The sequence below is a fragment of the Drosophila pseudoobscura genome, chromosome 2, assembly GCF_009870125.1.
Source record: "Drosophila pseudoobscura strain MV-25-SWS-2005 chromosome 2, UCI_Dpse_MV25, whole genome shotgun sequence".
In the NCBI taxonomy this organism is placed as follows: Eukaryota; Metazoa; Arthropoda; class Insecta; order Diptera; family Drosophilidae; genus Drosophila; species Drosophila pseudoobscura.
The window spans coordinates 31153782-31171050 of NC_046679.1; the positions used below are offsets into that span (position 1 = coordinate 31153782).

General features: G+C 48.3%; 1 protein-coding gene across 2 annotated transcripts; it reads left to right on the forward strand.

Moving 5' to 3' along the window:
• Positions 1–18: 18 nt before the first annotated feature.
• Positions 19–17269, forward strand: Dhc93AB (Dynein heavy chain at 93AB). 2 transcript variants are annotated; one of them, XM_001360031.4, is made up of 27 exons: positions 19–814; positions 1514–1666; positions 1760–1971; positions 2030–2271; positions 2337–2619; positions 2679–2944; positions 3005–3456; positions 3514–5090; positions 5335–5607; positions 5902–5931; positions 6054–8042; positions 8101–8813; positions 8874–9226; positions 9305–10128; positions 10190–10551; positions 10612–10768; positions 10829–12178; positions 12245–12414; positions 12480–12977; positions 13032–13542; positions 13603–13773; positions 13831–14147; positions 14210–14624; positions 14685–15686; positions 15751–15899; positions 16563–16695; positions 16850–17269. In XM_001360031.4, exons 1-27 carry the CDS (start codon positions 91–93, stop codon positions 17012–17014), a joined length of 13491 nt encoding a protein of 4496 aa, XP_001360068.3. In that variant the 5' UTR covers positions 19–90; the 3' UTR covers positions 17015–17269. The 2 variants fall into 2 exon arrangements, with proteins under 2 accessions (XP_001360068.3, XP_015038446.2); XM_015182960.2 differs by lacking the exon at positions 5902–5931.

Here is a 17269-nt window from a genome sequence, read left to right on the forward strand (position 1 = left end):
TAAATAATATGCATCGCCCCATAGCAAAACAGCAGCAGACAACCAGAATAACAACTGTAGAACCAACAAAAGCAAGAAGTAGGCCCCGCAATGGAGCCATCCACCAGCGCCGACGCCGCGGCTGCAGCGGCTGGGGGCGGACCGGATCCAAGGCTAGAGCTGATGGGGTCGTTTGTCATCAAGTCACTTAAACTAAAGCCGGAGAAATGGACTCGAGTCATCACGGTGGAGGAGCACAAGGGGATAATCAAAGAGTTTCTGGACAGGAACACCCCCGTGGTCCTCATCATAATTCTGACGCCAGCGGCACAATTGGTGCCTTCGACCACCTTCCCCCTGTCGCAGCTGAAGAGCAAGGGAGTGTACTTCATAAAGCGATATGCAGAGCCAATACCACGAGAGGATTGTGGCAACTATATCATCTATGGCGACCTGGCCACCCGCACCATTGATCAGCTGTCCGCCCTGGTGGAGGAGGTACTCGTGCCACTTCTTTCCAACGAGGATAACTACAGGAGCTGGCCCATTATGGTGGCCCAGGATGTGCAGAAGCATGTGCACAGCCTCAAGAGCACCGTGCACCAGGTGAAGGGGCAGGTGAGCGGCGAAACCATACTGGCCATGCCCGTGGGCGTGGAGAAGATTGTGAAGGCGGCCAAGGAGCTGGTCGAAACGGAGCAGTGCCAGTTCGACTTGTATCTGAAGAGCGCCATTGAGGGTGTGGTCATCAAGTGGGCCACCCAGATCCACGAGGTCATCAAGGAGAGCCCCTCGAACGCCTTCGCCAATGGCCAGAATCCAACGCCACACACGGGTGAGTCAATGCCGCCACACACATGTTTTTTGTGTGCGAGTACACCATCAGTTATTTTTGGGCTGCCTCCCTCCATTTATTATTTATTGATAAAATTCAAGTTTCCAGATATCCTAGCAACCCCAAAAAATTTGCATGTTCAGGCCCATCCTTTTTTGGTCCTCACAAAGTTTCGTTTTTATTATCTGTTCACGAATGACATTCCACGTGCATGCAATATTTATTTGGTTATTATTGTACCGTACTACCAAAGGGTTTTTGGCCCATGTGAAATGTTGACATTTGACGCAGGCAATCAACTCTATGGAACTCTCTTGTGGGCCTAAAGCACAAGCGATTTTTGTGGTTTTCTCTGGGAAAAAACGTGAATGGTATTAGGAGGATAATATAAATAGAGTCGATTGAATACAGAAAGACCTAGACGGACATACGATTTATATACAGAAAACTGTGCAGAATATAAAATCATTTTCTAGAATTGGTCCATCATAGATCTTATGGGATCTATATGTCTTCAAGTCAATTAAACGATGAGGCCGTTTTATCTACTATTTAAGAAGAAATAAACTGAACAAACCCCCCATAAATTAAATATATCACACAATTTTATAACTTATTTAAAGACATCCATTTAATATCATAACTATACAAAAGTAATCTTAATTATTACTTAACACCCCTCTTCTCATCCCAAAACAGAGTTTACATTTTGGAATAATCGTCTCAAGAATCTATCGTTCATCTACGACCAATTGCGCAACGAGCGCATTCGAGCCATGGCTCTGATACTGGAGTACTCGATGAGCGCCTACCATCCGTGCTTTCAGACCCTCTTCAAGAACGTCGTTACGGGTGAGTGTCGAGTACCATGCCATGCCACATGAATGTGCTTTTTGCATGCCAACCAGTAATTTGCATTTGATTGAAACTAAATCATCATCATAGCTCTGGCGGAGGCAAAGGACATAACACTCTATTTAAATCCGCTGAAACGTCCGCTACAGCACTTGGAGGAGATTGATTTTGCCGAATGCAAGCCCCTGCTCATACCATTCATGAATATCGTGTGCATTTTGTGGGGCAACTCCCGTTACTATTGTCAGTCGGGCAAAATCACAGTCCTTCTGCAGGAGATATGCAATTTGATTATTTACCAGGTAGAGGCAATCGATGATGGCAATCGGTGATGCAATTATTGTACTTGATTGATTTCAGGCCAAAAGATACTTGGATCCATCGTCCATATTCCACAGCGATATCGATGAGGCCATGCAACGCCTCACTCTGTCCATACAGATATTAAAGTTCTTTCGGGAACTGTTCGACTATTATAAGGAACGCCTGGCCACATTCTTTACGGAGCCCGAGGAGCGGCCACCGATTTTATGGACTTTTCATCCAAATTCAGTTTTCAAGCGCTTTAATGCCTTTCTCGAGCGCCTCACAACAATTCAGTGGTAAGTGGATTGGAGTTTATTTAAAGTTTACAGACTTCCAAATATTATTTTCTATTCATTTGAAGGTTCTTTTTTACTGTGATTGAATTCCTGAAATTAGAGAAGGTCGAAATCGGTGGACTGCGAGGCCGACAGCTGAGCACACGCATCACAGATGTCTATGTGGAGTTTAATCAATATTTCACGGCCTTTGCCTCGAAGAGCTATGATGTCCTGGATCCGGACGATCATGAGTTTGATGAAGACTTTAAGGGTTTTCAGACCCGCATACTTGAGCTAGACATGAAGCTGGCCGCCATATTGTGTCAGGCCTTTGACGATTGCCACAATCTGGAGAGCATTTTCAAGGTATAACATTGAGAATTGGTTACCCTCTTGTTTTGTTTCTAATTCAATGTGTCTTCCAGCTGATTAGCATTGTGGGCAGCGTGCTAGATCGTCCCAAGATCAAGGAGGAGTTCACCCAACGATATGCCGAAATCGTTCGCATGCTCGACGATGAAATGACCGTGTGCGAGGCCATCTATGACAAGCAAATGGAACTGAGTCGCGAGGGGGACAATCTCTATCCCAACTACAATTGTCCGCCAGTGGCTGCCTTCATACGCTGGTGCCATCAGCTGGAGACCAGAATCACGGCCCCAGTCAAGCACTTCAAGGCACTGCAGCATGAGTAAGCATCACATTATCATCAGATATCTAATCCTACAATTAATCAAATGTTGTTTTGTAGAATCACCAAGACAGAGAAATCATTGGAGATCGTTGAACGCTACGAGTGTCTAATGGTTAAGCTGGGATCATGCAAGACCAAGTTCTTTGATGACTGGGCCGAACAGTTGGCCGGACAAATTGAAGAGAATCTCAAAAAGTCCTTGATAGCACGCGATCGGCGCAGCCATTCCTTGATCCTGAACTTCAGTTCCGCCCTGTTTTCCATTCTGCGCGAGGTGCACTACATGCAGCAGATGAAAATCGATGGCGTGCCCCAAATAGCCATAGACTTTGCCGAAAATAGTGATGTCTTTCGCTCGTACACCCTCAACCTGGAGAAAACCATTGACTGGTACAACAGCATACAGGAGGGCAGCTCTCCCGTAGAGCTTCGACTGATTGAACCAGAGATTAAAACGATTGATGACCTGGTTACAATCGGAGTGGATGAGCTGGTTTGGAATTCATCAGGTAATAAGCCAAGAAATCCTTTGAGAAATCCAAAGCTAAGTAATCCTTTTCTTGTAGATATCATGAGTTATCTGGAGAAGCTGCGCCAGCCTGTGGCCGCTCTACAGAACCGCATGGATCACACGCAGGGTAATCTTCGACAGATACGCAAAATCATGGGCGTCTGGGCCAAGCATCCGTTGTTCGAGCGACGGGACTGCAAAAAGGACTCGGTGCTGTCGATAGACGAGCGACCAGATCGAACGACCAAGCGCTATGCCGAGATCCAGGCGGCCTCTGTGGAGATCCACAAGCTGCTGCATGACAATATGCTGCAGTTCGATATGGAGCAGAAGCAGGACGATGCCGTCTGGCTGAGCTATGTAGATTTTGTCGACAACATTGTCTATGAGAACCTTTTGCGTACTGTGGGCGTGAGTGTGGGCTATCTGGCGGAGAACATGGATCCGGACAACAACTATGCCCCACTGTTCGAGTCGCGTTTGGAGCTGGTCGAACCGAATCTGGTGTTTGTGCCCTCCTTGGACCCCGAGGATCCGATGGGCTTCAACAATATGCTGATCGAGCTGATGAGAGACATTATGAAAATGGGATCGCTCATCAAGCGGCTAAAGCCCAGCGAGAAGCGCAACTATGTGGAGGTGATAAAGGAGAATCAGGACATAATCGATATGCGCCGCGAGATACTCAACGGCGTGGATCTGGTCATGGAGGAGGCCTCGCGATTCTGCAGGCAGTTCGAACGATACTCGTATTTATGGCTGGACGATCGCGAGGAGTGCATGGAGTACTTCCTGGAATACGGTCGAATGCTGGATCCAGACGAAATAGAGCTGGTGCTTATGAACGACCCCAATCTGCCGCCCCCACAGCCCTGCCAGCCCACAATCGAGGCATTCCGGGAGCAGATCGACAACTACGAGTCGCTGTTCAATGAAATCGAGGACATTGCCGCGTTCCAGGTGTTTAGCTCCTGGTTTCAGGTCGATGTGCGACCCTTCCGCCAGGCCCTGCTTAACACCGTCTGCAAGTGGGGCAACATGTTCAAGGAGCATCTAGTGACCACAGTCACGTCCAGCCTAATGAACCTCAGCCACTTTATACGCAAGGCCGACGAGGGCTTGCTGCAGACAGTCAAGGAGAAGGACTACGAGGGCCTGGTCAGCATAATGGCATACCTGATGCAGGTGAAGGAGCGAGCGGCCAGAACGGACGAGATGTTCGAGCCGATGCAGGAGACCATACAGCTGCTCAAGTACTACGACATGGATATACCCGAGGAGGTGAACGTCCTGCTGCAGGAGCTGCCCGAGCAGTGGGCAAACACCAAGAAGATTGCCACAACTGTGAAGCAGCAAGTGTCGCCTCTGCAGGCCACCGAAGTGGTCAGCATTCGCAACAAGATCGCCCTCTTCGAGATGCACATACAACTGTTCCGCGAGGTCTTCAAGACCTATGACTTTTTCCGATTTGATTGTTACAAGCCCTACCTGCTGATGGACCGCATCAACGATGATATGTTCCTGTGCGAGAGCGAAATGCGTGACATACAGGAGTCGGGGAGTCTGTTCGAGGTCAATATACCCGAATTCAAGGTCCTCAAACAGTGTCGCAAGGAGCTGCGCATGCTCAAGGTACCATTTGATTATTTGTTACTTGAAATGTTCTCTTTTTATCTAGACTTTTGTATGTGCATGTGTTTTAATCTACTAAATTTATACATACCTATGTACTGCATGCCCACATGTGGAACTTTGAGCTTTTACTTTATTCCTTTATTCCCCCCTAATGCATTTACTAATCCTTAAACCTAATATTAACCGTAATCGTTGTTTCTGTGGCCCCCTACTAATCATTTCACACTTGCAAATTGCTTAGCAACTTTGGGATTATGTGAACATCGTTGCGACCAGCATAGACGACTGGAAGACGACTCCTTGGCGCAAGGTCGATGTGGAGAATATGGACATTGAGTGCAAGAAGTTTGCCAAGGATATACGTCTGTTGGATAAGGAAATGCGCCCGTGGGACACTTTCATCAATTTGGAGTCGACGGTCAAGAATATGTTGACCTCACTTCGGGCCGTTGGGGAGCTACAGAACCCGGCCATACGAGAACGACACTGGAATCAGCTCATGAACTCAACCAAGGTCTATTTTGGGATTCTATTCTATATGATATGCCATATCGTTTTCTGTCCTTAAGCCAACCTCCTAATTGATTTGGCAAATTGTATATAATACATGTAAATCTCTATGTCTCCTCGCACCTGAGCTCTTCTCTCAGTTGGGATGCTCTCAAATGTATAGCAAAAAACGTTTTAATCATTTTACTTTCTCCAAACCTTCTTTCGTTTCCGCTTGATTTTGGGGCCCACAAAAAACACCTTATTGTGACCTGGCCCAAAAAACTGTACAGTTCTTGTAAATACCATTTCATTGCAGAGTCTGGCCGCCCTGCCAAAGGAAGTTACCGTAAGTGGTTAACGGCATGCCTCTCAGAAGTAGAATCCTAGTTATCGAATACGTAGTCTAGTCTATTCTGTGCACCATCTGTTTGTTTGATTTTTGTTGACATTTTCGGGTGCATTTTTTAGGTCAAGTTCATCATGGATCACGAGACAACGCTGGCCGAATTGCTGGGCCTGAATCTACACGAATGCGAGGAGGAGGTGAAAAATATCGTGGACAAGGCCGTCAAGGAGATGTCGATGGAGAAAATCCTTAGGGATTTGAACACCACATGGTCGGCAATGGAGTTTGACCATGAGCTGCATCCGCGCACTGGGTGTAACCTCCTGAAGGCTTCGGAAGAACTCATAGAGACGCTTGAAGATAATCAGGTTTGCCTACAGAATTTAATAACATCCAAGTACATCGCCCATTTCCTCGAAGAAGTTTCAACTTGGCAAAACAAACTTATGATCGCCGATCAAGTGATAACCGTTTGGTTTGAGGTGCAACGCACTTGGACCCATCTTGAGAGTATCTTCATGAGTTCGGAAGACATACGCAAACAGCTCCCCGTCGATTCGGTGCGTTTCGATAATATCGATGCGGAATTTCGCGTACTCATGGATGAGATGTCCCTCTCGTCGAATGTGGTGGCATCGACCAATCGACCTGGGCTGATCGAACGCTTGGAGCATTTGCAAAAGGAGCTTACGCTTTGCGAGAAGGCATTGGCAGAGTATTTGGAAACGAAACGTTTGGCTTTTCCTCGTTTCTATTTTGTATCATCGGCCGATCTGCTGGATGTCCTCAGCAATGGCATTCAGCCGGAAATGGTCACCAAGCATCTAACCAAACTCTTCGATTCGATTGCCCGCTTAAAGTTCAATCGTGACCAGGCCAATGAGATCGACACAGCTTCGGGCATGTATGCCAAGGATGGCGAGTATGTCGAGTTCAACGAACTGGCTAGCATACGCGGACCCGTCGAGGTCTGGCTGAATCGCATCCAGGCGGCGATGCGGGCCAGTCTGCGGCACTATGTCACAGAAGCTGTGACAGCTTATGAGGAAAAGCAACGGGAACAATGGTTGTTCGACTATCCTGCCCAGGTGTCCCTCTGCGGATCCCAGATCTGGTGGTCCACGGAGGTGAACATCGCCTTCAGCCGCCTTGAGGAGGGCTACGACAACGCCATCAAGGACTACTACAAGAAACAGATCTCACAACTCAGTTTACTCATAACACTTCTGCTGGGCGAGCTTAGCAAGGGCGATCGTCAGAAAATCATGACGATATGCACCATTGATGTGCATTCGAGAGATGTGGTCGCTAAGATGATTCAGGCCAAATTGGATTCAGGCTCCGCTTTTATGTGGCAATCGCAGTTGAGGCATCGCTTCGACGATGTGGAGAAGGACTGCTTTGCCAATATTTGCGACGCCGAGTTCCAGTATTGTCACGAATACTTAGGCAATACGCCACGCCTGGTCATAACGCCGCTCACAGATCGCTGTTACATCACCCTGACACAATCCCTCCATCTAGTGATGGGCGGGGGCCCGGCTGGCCCCGCCGGTACGGGAAAAACTGAAACAACCAAGGACTTGGGACGCGCCATCGGTATCATGGTCTACGTCTTCAACTGTTCCGAACAAATGGACTACCAGTCGTGCGGCAACATTTACAAGGGCCTGGCCCAGACCGGCGCCTGGGGATGCTTCGACGAATTCAATCGCATCACCGTCGAGGTCCTGTCGGTGGTGGCGGTGCAGGTGAAGTCCGTGCAGGACGCCATACGCGACAAAAAGAATATGTTCAATTTTATGGGCGAAATGATTAGCCTTGTGCCAACGGTGGGGATATTTATTACCATGAATCCTGGCTACGCGGGACGCACAGAGCTGCCGGAGAATCTGAAGGCACTGTTCCGGCCCTGTGCCATGGTCGTGCCGGACTTTGAGCTCATCTGCGAGATTATGCTGGTGGCCGAGGGCTTCCAGGATGCCCGAGTGCTGGCCCGCAAATTCATCACACTCTATACGCTGTGCAAGGAGCTGCTGTCCAAACAGGATCACTACGATTGGGGCCTGAGGGCGATCAAATCTGTGCTGGTTGTGGCTGGATCACTAAAGGTATGGTGGAGCTTCAATAATCATTACTGGTGTCCCTAATCTATGATCTATGTTAAAGCGCGGTGATCCTGGCCGACCGGAGGAGGAGGTCCTAATGCGCGCCTTGCGCGACTTTAATATACCGAAAATAATCACCGACGATATGCCGGTGTTCATGGGGCTCATCAGCGATTTATTTCCCGCCTTGGATGTGCCACGCAAACGTGATCAGGACTTTGAGCGCACCGTAAAACAAGCTGCCTCCGACTTGCTACTGCAACCAGAAGATAATTTCATTTTGAAAGTGGTGCAACTGGAGGAACTGTTGGAGGTACGTCACTCTGTGTTCATCGTTGGCAATGCAGGCACGGGCAAGACCCAAGTGTGGAAGACGCTGCTGCGCACCTATCAGAACATCAAGCGGAAGCCCATATTCAATGACTTGAATCCGAAAGCGGTGACCAATGATGAACTTTTCGGCATCATCAACCCGGCGACACGTGAGTGGAAAGACGGTCTGTTCTCGGTGCTAATGCGGGATCAGGCAAACATAACGGGCGATCAACCAAAGTGGATTGTTCTCGATGGCGACATCGATCCCATGTGGATCGAGAGCTTGAATACCGTAATGGACGATAATAAAGTATTGACTTTGGCAAGTAACGAGCGCATTGCGTTGACTCCTTCGATGCGTTTGCTCTTTGAGATCTCCAACCTGAGAACAGCAACACCGGCAACTGTATCCAGGGCTGGCATATTGTACATTAACCCCCAGGACTTGGGTTGGAATCCGTAAGTACTATCTATCGATCAGCCTGTCAACTAATCCATCAATCAATCTACAATTGTTAGCTATGTGACGAGTTGGGTTGAAACGCGTAAAATTCCAGCCGAAAAGTCCAATTTGGTCATGTTATTCGATAAGTACATACCGCCTTCATTGGAAACGATACGCGTGCGTTTCAAAAAGATCACGCCTGTCGCCGAAATGGCCCACATACAAATGCTGTGCCATCTACTAAACTGTTTTCTAATACCGGCGAACACCCCGGCCGATTGCCCAAAAGAATGGCACGAACTGTACTTTGTTTTTGCCTGTATTTGGGCGTTCGGTTCGGCCATGTTCCAGGATCAAGCCATTGACTATCGCGTGGAGTTCAGCAAATGGTGGGTAAATGAATTCAAAACTGTTAAGTTCCCCTCAGGTGAGTGCCACATCACAGCTTCTATATGAAATCTTCCCTGAGTGTAACACAAATGCGATCGATCCAACAAAACAAAAGGTGGAACAGTTTTCGATTACTTTCTGGATAGCGAGACGAAGACCTTCCTGCCCTGGACGGAGAAGACACCCAAGTTTGAGCTGGACTCGGATCTACCGCTGCAAGCTGTCATAGTGCACACCTCCGAGTCGATACGCCTGCGTTACTTCCTAGATCTCCTGATGGATAAGAAGCACCCGGTGATGCTAGTTGGGAATGCCGGCTGCGGCAAGACCGTACTGGTTAACGAGAAGCTTCAATCGCTTTCTGAGAATTACGCTGTCACTACAATACCATTCAATTTCTATACCACGTCCGAGATGTTGCAAAAGATACTCGAAAAGCCGCTGGAAAAGAAAGCGGGTCGCAACTACGGACCGCCCGGCAACAAGCTACTCTGTTACTTTGTGGACGACATCAATATGCCCGAGGTGGACTGCTATGGCACCGTTCAGCCGCACACCCTGATGCGGCAGCATCTCGACTATGGCCACTGGTACGACCGGAACAAGTTGACCCTGAAGGACATCCACAACTGTCAGTATGTGGCCTGCATGAACCCCACCTCGGGCAGCTTCACCATCAATCCGCGTCTCCAGCGACACTTTTGTGTGCTGGCCGTCAGTTTTCCCGGCCCCGAGTCAATAACGGTCATGTACTCGGCCATTCTGGCGCAGCATTTTGCCAACGCCGAGCAGAAGTTCGTACCAATCGTCCACCGAATGACGGCCAATATTGTGGCAGCCACGATAGCGCTGCACAACAAGTGCCTGCAGGTCTTCCTGCCTACGGCCATCAAGTCGCATTACATCTTCAACTTGAGAGACATCAGCAATGTTTTTCAGGTGGGTTCAGAGCACCATTCTCTACATGTATTGTGATTAATTTGTGATTTGTTTCTTTTAGGGATTGCTGTTTAGTTCCACAGAGTGTTTGACGGGATCAACAGATCTTATACGTTTGTGGCAACACGAGACACAGCGTGTGTACGCGGATAAGCTAACTGATGATAAGGATATCGATAGCTTTACCAAAATGCAGCATGACATTGTCAAGAAGTCGTTCGAAGAAATTGACGAATCCGTTATATTCGACAAGCCGAATATCTACTGTCATTTCGCTGGAGGAATTGGTGATCCTAAGTACATGCCCATCAAGGGCTGGACTGAGCTTCACAAACTCCTTCAGGAAGCAATGTCATCGTATAATGATCTAGTCGCTGCCATGAATCTGGTGCTATTCGAGGATGCGATGATGCATGTTTGCAGGTAAGCCCTACCCTCATAAAAATCCCCCCCAAAACCAGGAAAAATCTGTTTTATTTTCAGAATAAATCGCATATTAGAATCACCGCGTGGCAGCGCCTTATTGGTTGGTGTTGGTGGCAGTGGCAAACAATCTCTAGCGCGCTTGGCAGCATTCATATCCAGCTTGGAGGTCGTGCAGATACAGCTTAAGAAGGGCTACTGCGTCAACGATTTGAAGGTGTCTTTTCATATGAACCATATACTTAAGCCGCCTATGTTAACAATTTTTCATTTTTAGAGCGAATTTTCAGGATTGTATTTGAAGGCTGGTTTGAAAAATGTTGGCACTATGTTCTTAATGACGGATGCCCAAATCCCCAGCGAGGATTTTCTTGTCCTTATCAACGATATGTTAGCCACTGGCGAGATACCAGATCTATTTCCGGACGACGAAATCGAGAACATAATAGCTGGCGTGCGAAATGAGGTCAAAGGTGCGGGACTGGTTGATACGCGAGAAAACTGCTGGAAATTCTTCATCGATCGTGTGCGCAAACAACTGAAGATAGTTCTGTGCTTTTCACCAGTGGGTTCAACATTGCGTGTTCGGTCGAGAAAATTCCCTGCCATCATCAATGCCACATCCATCAATTGGTTCCACGAATGGCCTCAGGAGGCACTCATCTCGGTGGCCATGAACTTTTTGGCCCAGAACAAGGTTCTGCCCGAGAACCATCGCGATTCTGTGGCTAAGTTCATGGCCTATGTCCATACGTCGGTCAACACGACGTCCAAAGTCTATTTACAGAATGAGCGCCGCTACAACTACACAACGCCCAAGAGTTATCTCGAACAGATTAACCTCTATATCAAGCTGCTCAACCACAAGCACGATGATCTGCAGAGCAAAATCGAGCGTCTGGAAAATGGTCTGGAGAAGCTGCGCTCCACCGCCTTGCAGGTGGCCGATCTGAAGGTGAAGCTGGCCGTCCAGGAGGTCGAGCTGAAGGAGAAGAACGATGCGGCCGATGCTTTGATCGAAATTGTGGGCATTGAAACGGAGAAAGTGCAAACGGAGAAAGCCGTGGCCGACGAGGAGGAAATGAAGGTCGCTTTGATAGCCGACGAAGTCAGCAAAAAGCAGCGCGACTGCGAGGAGGATCTCCTCAAAGCAGAGCCCGCTCTGATGGCCGCCCAGGATGCCCTCAACACCCTCAACAAAGCCAATCTCACAGAGCTAAAGAGCTTCGGCTCCCCGCCGGGAGTCGTGACAAATGTGACCGCCGCCGTTATGGTTCTGCTCGCCCCTGGTGGCAAGATACCCAAAGACCGCTCCTGGAAGGCAGCCAAAATAGCAATGGCAAAGGTGGACGCGTTCCTGGATGCACTGATCAACTATGACAAGGAGAATATACACCCAGAAATCATCAAGGCCATTCAGCCGTATCTCAAGGATCCAGAATTCGAGCCTGAGTTTGTGCGCTCCAAGTCGGGAGCAGCGGCCGGCCTGTGTGCCTGGGTCATCAATATAATCAAATTCTACGAGGTCTACTGCGATGTGGAGCCCAAACGGAAGGCACTGGCAGCGGCCAATGCAGAACTGGCCGCGGCCCAGGATAAGCTAGCGGGTATCAAACGGAAAGTGATGGTATGTTTCCCAAATGATGACTAAATTCTTTTAAGTTTTTCTTATAGCCAACTCTTCTCCTTACAGGGTCTCGAGGAGCAGCTGGCCAAGCTAACGGCCGACTTTGAGAAGGCAACGGCGGATAAATTGCGTTGCCAACAGGAGGCGGATGCCACGCAAGCAACCATCGCCCTGGCCAATCGACTGGTGGGCGGTCTGGCCAGTGAGAATGTGCGCTGGGCAGAGGCTGTCAACAAGTGAGTGTCCCAGTGAATATCTCCTTATGTGCATCCTAGTTAATGTATATGTATCTTCCACACAGCTTCGTGAAGCAGGGCATTACCTTACCCGGCGATATCCTACTCATTACCGCCTTCATTTCCTATGTCGGTTGTTTCACGAAAGGATTTCGCATCGATCTACTGCTTAAGATGTGGACACCCTTTCTCAAGAGCATTGATCCACCCATACCCACAACCGAGAGTCTCGATCCCCTATCGCTGCTCACCGACGACACAACCGTTGCCGTTTGGACCAATGAGGGACTCCCCAGTGATCGCATGTCGATCGAGAATGCCACGATTCTGTCCAATTCGGATCGTTGGCCTCTGATGATCGACCCCCAGCTGCAGGGCGTCAAATGGATAAAGCAAAAGTATGGCGAGGATCTAAAGGTTATACGGTTGGGTCAGCGCAGCTATTTGGAAAACATCGAGAAGTCCATTAATGCAGGCTGCACTGTGCTGATTGAGAATATTGATGAGAACTTGGACCCAGTGCTCGATTCTTTATTGGGTCGCAATTTGATCAAGAAGGGAAAGTAAGTGTGGGAGGGTTCACACAGTACTTAAATAAAATATCTCATCCTTTGCAGAGCCCTCAAAATCGGGGACAAAGAGGTCGAATACAACTCCAATTTCCGTTTGATTCTGCACACAAAACTAGCTAATCCGCACTACAAACCAGAGATGCAAGCACAAACTACACTCATTAACTTTACCGTTACACGAGATGGCCTCGAAGATCAACTGCTGGCGGAAGTGGTGAAGGCCGAGCGCCCCGACCTGGAGGAACTGAAGGCCGAGTTGACCAAACAACAGAATGACTTCAAAATCATGCTGAAGAAACTGGAGGACGATCTGCTGTCGCGCCTTTCGTCGGCGGGTGAGAATATTTTAGGTGACACTGCATTGGTAGAGAACCTGGAGACCACCAAGAGCACGGCATCAGAGATTGAGGTGAAGGTGGCGGAAGCCAAGATAACATCGAAGAAAATCGACAAGGCCCGTGAATACTACAGACCAGCAGCGGCCAGGGCCAGTCTGCTCTACTTTATACTGAACGAATTAAACACGATCAATCCGATCTATCAGTTCTCACTTAAGGTAGGCTAATAGGTAATAGGTTGTATGGGAATGGATTTTGATTGTTCCTTTGATCTACAGGCTTTTAGTGTAGTGTTCCAAAAGGCCATAGCCAAGGCTGATCCGGGCGAAACTTTGGATTTGCGCGTGTCCAATCTGATCGATTGCATTACGTATTCGGTCTTTCAGTATACTTCGCGTGGTCTTTTCGAATGCGACAAGCTAATCTTTGCCTCGCAAATGACATTTCAGGTGAGAGCTTCTATCACACTGATGTTTGATCTTTGATTAATGAATTGATTCCCACAGATTCTACTTATGAACGAGGAGTTGACATCCGCGGAACTGGACTTCCTACTCCGCTTCCCGATCAAGCCACATGTGACAAGTCCTGTGGACTTCTTATCAAACCAATCGTGGGGCGGAATTTGCAGTCTAGCGTCCAAGGATGAGTTCCGGAACTTGGATCGTGACATCGAAACGTCTTCGAAGCGCTGGAAGAAGCTTGTGGAATCGGAGCTGCCGGAGAAGGAGAAATTCCCACAGGAATGGAAGAACAAAACTGCTTTGCAGAGGCTCTGCATGATCAGAGCTTTAAGGCCCGATCGCATGACCTATGCTTTAGCGTAAGTATCCGCCAGATACTCCGAAATTAAGTACGAATAATGTGTAATCCATTTCATTACAGTGACTTCATTGAGGAGAAACTGGGCTCCAAATATGTGGAGAGCCGTGCCATGGAGTTTGCCAAATCCTACGAGGAGGCCAGTCCATCCACACCGATCTTCTTTATACTCTCGCCAGGAGTTAATCCCCTGAAGGATGTGGAGGCTTTGGGCAAAACACTGGGCTTTACAATGGATCTCGGTAATTTCCATAATGTGTCATTGGGACAGGGTCAAGAAGCCATTGCAGAGGCGGCCATGGATACAGCAGCGAAGAATGGCCACTGGGTGGTGTTACAGAATATTCATTTGGTGAGGAAATGGTTGCCCGTCCTTGAGAAGAAACTGGAGTACTATGCCGAGGACTCGCATCCAGACTACCGCATGTTCCTGAGCGCAGAGCCAGCATCCACTCCCTCAGCTCACATTATACCACAGGTATGTCTACCTATAATCAATATTAAAGATGTAGTGATTTAATTTCCATATCGATTCTAGGGTATATTGGAATCATCGATCAAGATCACCAATGAGCCACCGACTGGCATGCTGGCGAATCTCCACAAGGCTCTGGACAACTTCACCCAGGAAACTCTGGAGATGTCGGGCAAGGAGGCCGAGTTCAAGGCCATTTTATTCTCCCTCTGCTACTTCCATGCCGTGGTGGCAGAGAGGCGCAAATTTGGCCCACAAGGCTGGAACAAGATCTATCCCTTCAATGTGGGTGACCTGAACATCAGTGTGTCAGTGCTGTACAACTATCTGGAGGCCAATGCCAAGGTGCCGTGGGAAGATCTGCGCTATCTGTTCGGGGAGATCATGTATGGGGGGCACATAACCGACGACTGGGACAGGCGGCTGTGCATCACCTATCTGGAGGAGTATATGCAGCCGGATCTGGTGGATGGTGAGCTGTTTCTGGCGCCATCCTTTCCCGCACCGCCCAACACGGACTACCAGGGCTATCACAGCTATATAGACGATATGATGCCAGCGGAGTCGCCGTATCTGTATGGCCTGCATCCCAATGCGGAGATCGGGTTCCTAACCACGCGAGCGGAGAACATTTTCCGCACTGTTTTCGAGATGCAGCCACGCGACGCAGGTGCCGGGGGCGGGACAACGGTGACGCGCGAGGACAAGGTCAAGCAGATTGTCGATGAGATTATTGAGAAGCTGCCGGAGGAATTCAACATGATCGAGATCATGAACAAGGTGGAGGAGCGTACGCCGTATGTGATAGTGGCCTTTCAGGAGTGCGAGCGCATGAATTTCCTGACCAGCGAGATGAAGCGCAGCCTGAAGGAATTGGACTTGGGCTTAAAGGGTGAATTGACCATTACATCGGACATGGAGGTGCTGGAGAATTCACTGTTTTTGGATCAAGTGCCGCCCATTTGGACGCAACGTGCGTATCCTTCGCTCTTGGGTCTCAACAATTGGTTCATCGACTTGTGCTTGCGTCTGCGAGAGCTGGAGACCTGGTCCACCGACTTTGTGGTAAGGCCATCCAGTAAACAGTCCAAAAATGCTCTTAGCTGATTCGTTTCTTTTCACTCTGCAGCTTCCCTCTTGCGTCTGGCTGGCTGGGTTCTTCAATCCGCAGTCTCTACTCACAGCCATCATGCAGAGCACAGCGCGACGCAATGACTTGCCACTGGACAAGATGTGCCTGCAGTGTGACGTGACCAAGAAGCAGAAGGAGGAATTTACGTGAGATATGATACGCAATACCCAATTGACTCTTCAGATGACCCTCCCAGCGAGAGGGTGCAGGCATTTCTATATGCAAAAAGTATCGCTAATGCGGTGATTGTTTCGTTGTACATAGGAAGAGTGACATTTAACAGGGGTATTCCAGCTTTGGCTAGTTGTAACCTCTTTCCACAGTTTGTCGACCCTCCGGGGCCCCTTTTCTATGCCATGTAATCTATTTCATGCGATGTTACAACATGTAGGGGGGAGGGCACTTCTGTTTGAACTGCGGCCAATGGCCAGCGACTGTCTTCGCTCCGAGTGTGTCTATTTATAGCCGCAATGCTATTTCATAAGAGCTAATTTTAAAACACCACATTGAGTATAAATAGGAATTATTAATAGCATTGTAATTTACAATTGTCTGTGTGCCGCCTGATTGTGGCTGTCCGCTGTGCTGATTGCTTATTAAGTGGCGCCCTGGTCGACAAAACGTCGCACGTTTCACATGGCGTCGGCTGTCGCCGCTAAGCAAACAATGGCTTGGCACCGGCGCACCGTCGCGACGTACAAGCAGATTAGCATCTAGACCAGCACCAGCCCCCCCAACTAATTAAACTACTATAGATAGACAGGCGGACAGACACTCGATTGAAAAGATCCACGATCTTGTAATTACAGAACGGCACCGCGCGATGGTTGCTGCGTGCACGGGATTTTCATGGAGGGCGCTCGATGGGATATACAGCAGGGCATCATAATGGAGTCGCGGCTCAAAGAACTCTATCCGTCAATGCCAGTGATCAATATTCGGGTGAGTTTTTTGTAATGCAAATTTTTCTTTGGTAAATGCGAAAATCCGAGAATGCTGAATTGAAAATAGATCTGTGGCGTCTCTGAGATGGCGCATGTTGGAATAAATTCCCAAAAAAACTAGATTCCACTCCATTTCGAATTGTCTATTGCAGGCCATTACCCAAGACAAGCAAGACTTGAGGAATATGTACGAGTGCCCCGTCTACAAGACCCGAACTCGTGGCCCCACCACCTACGTCTCGAATTTGAATCTGAAAACCAAAGACAAGCCTGGCAAATGGATTCTGGCCGGTGTGGCCCTACTTCTGCAGACTTAAATCGGAAACTAATTAGTTTTCTTTCTGTATTCCTAACCTATTTAGTAGAATTTTATAGCTGAAATTTGGAATAATTCGCAATTTAGAAAGGCATCTCTGTAGTACAATAATAGACCTAAGATTCGTAGACTTATATACAAATGTTTCTAGTAGAATTCAGACTTAACTTTCGATTGAACTTCTTTGTAGTGCACTTTTTGAAATAAATCACTTCCTAAGTAGTCTTGCCTTAGGCGCACTAGCATAAAAACTTAA

Coding starts and splice junctions, on each gene's coding strand:
- Dhc93AB (XM_001360031.4), top strand. CDS start 91: ATGGAGCCATCCACCAGCGCCGACGCCGCGGCTGCAGCGGCTGGGGGC. Junction 2,945..3,004: donor TTCAAGGCACTGCAGCATGA/GTAAGCATCACA, acceptor GTTGTTTTGTAG/AATCACCAAGACAGAGAAAT. Junction 8,043..8,100: donor TTGTGGCTGGATCACTAAAG/GTATGGTGGAGC, acceptor TCTATGTTAAAG/CGCGGTGATCCTGGCCGACC.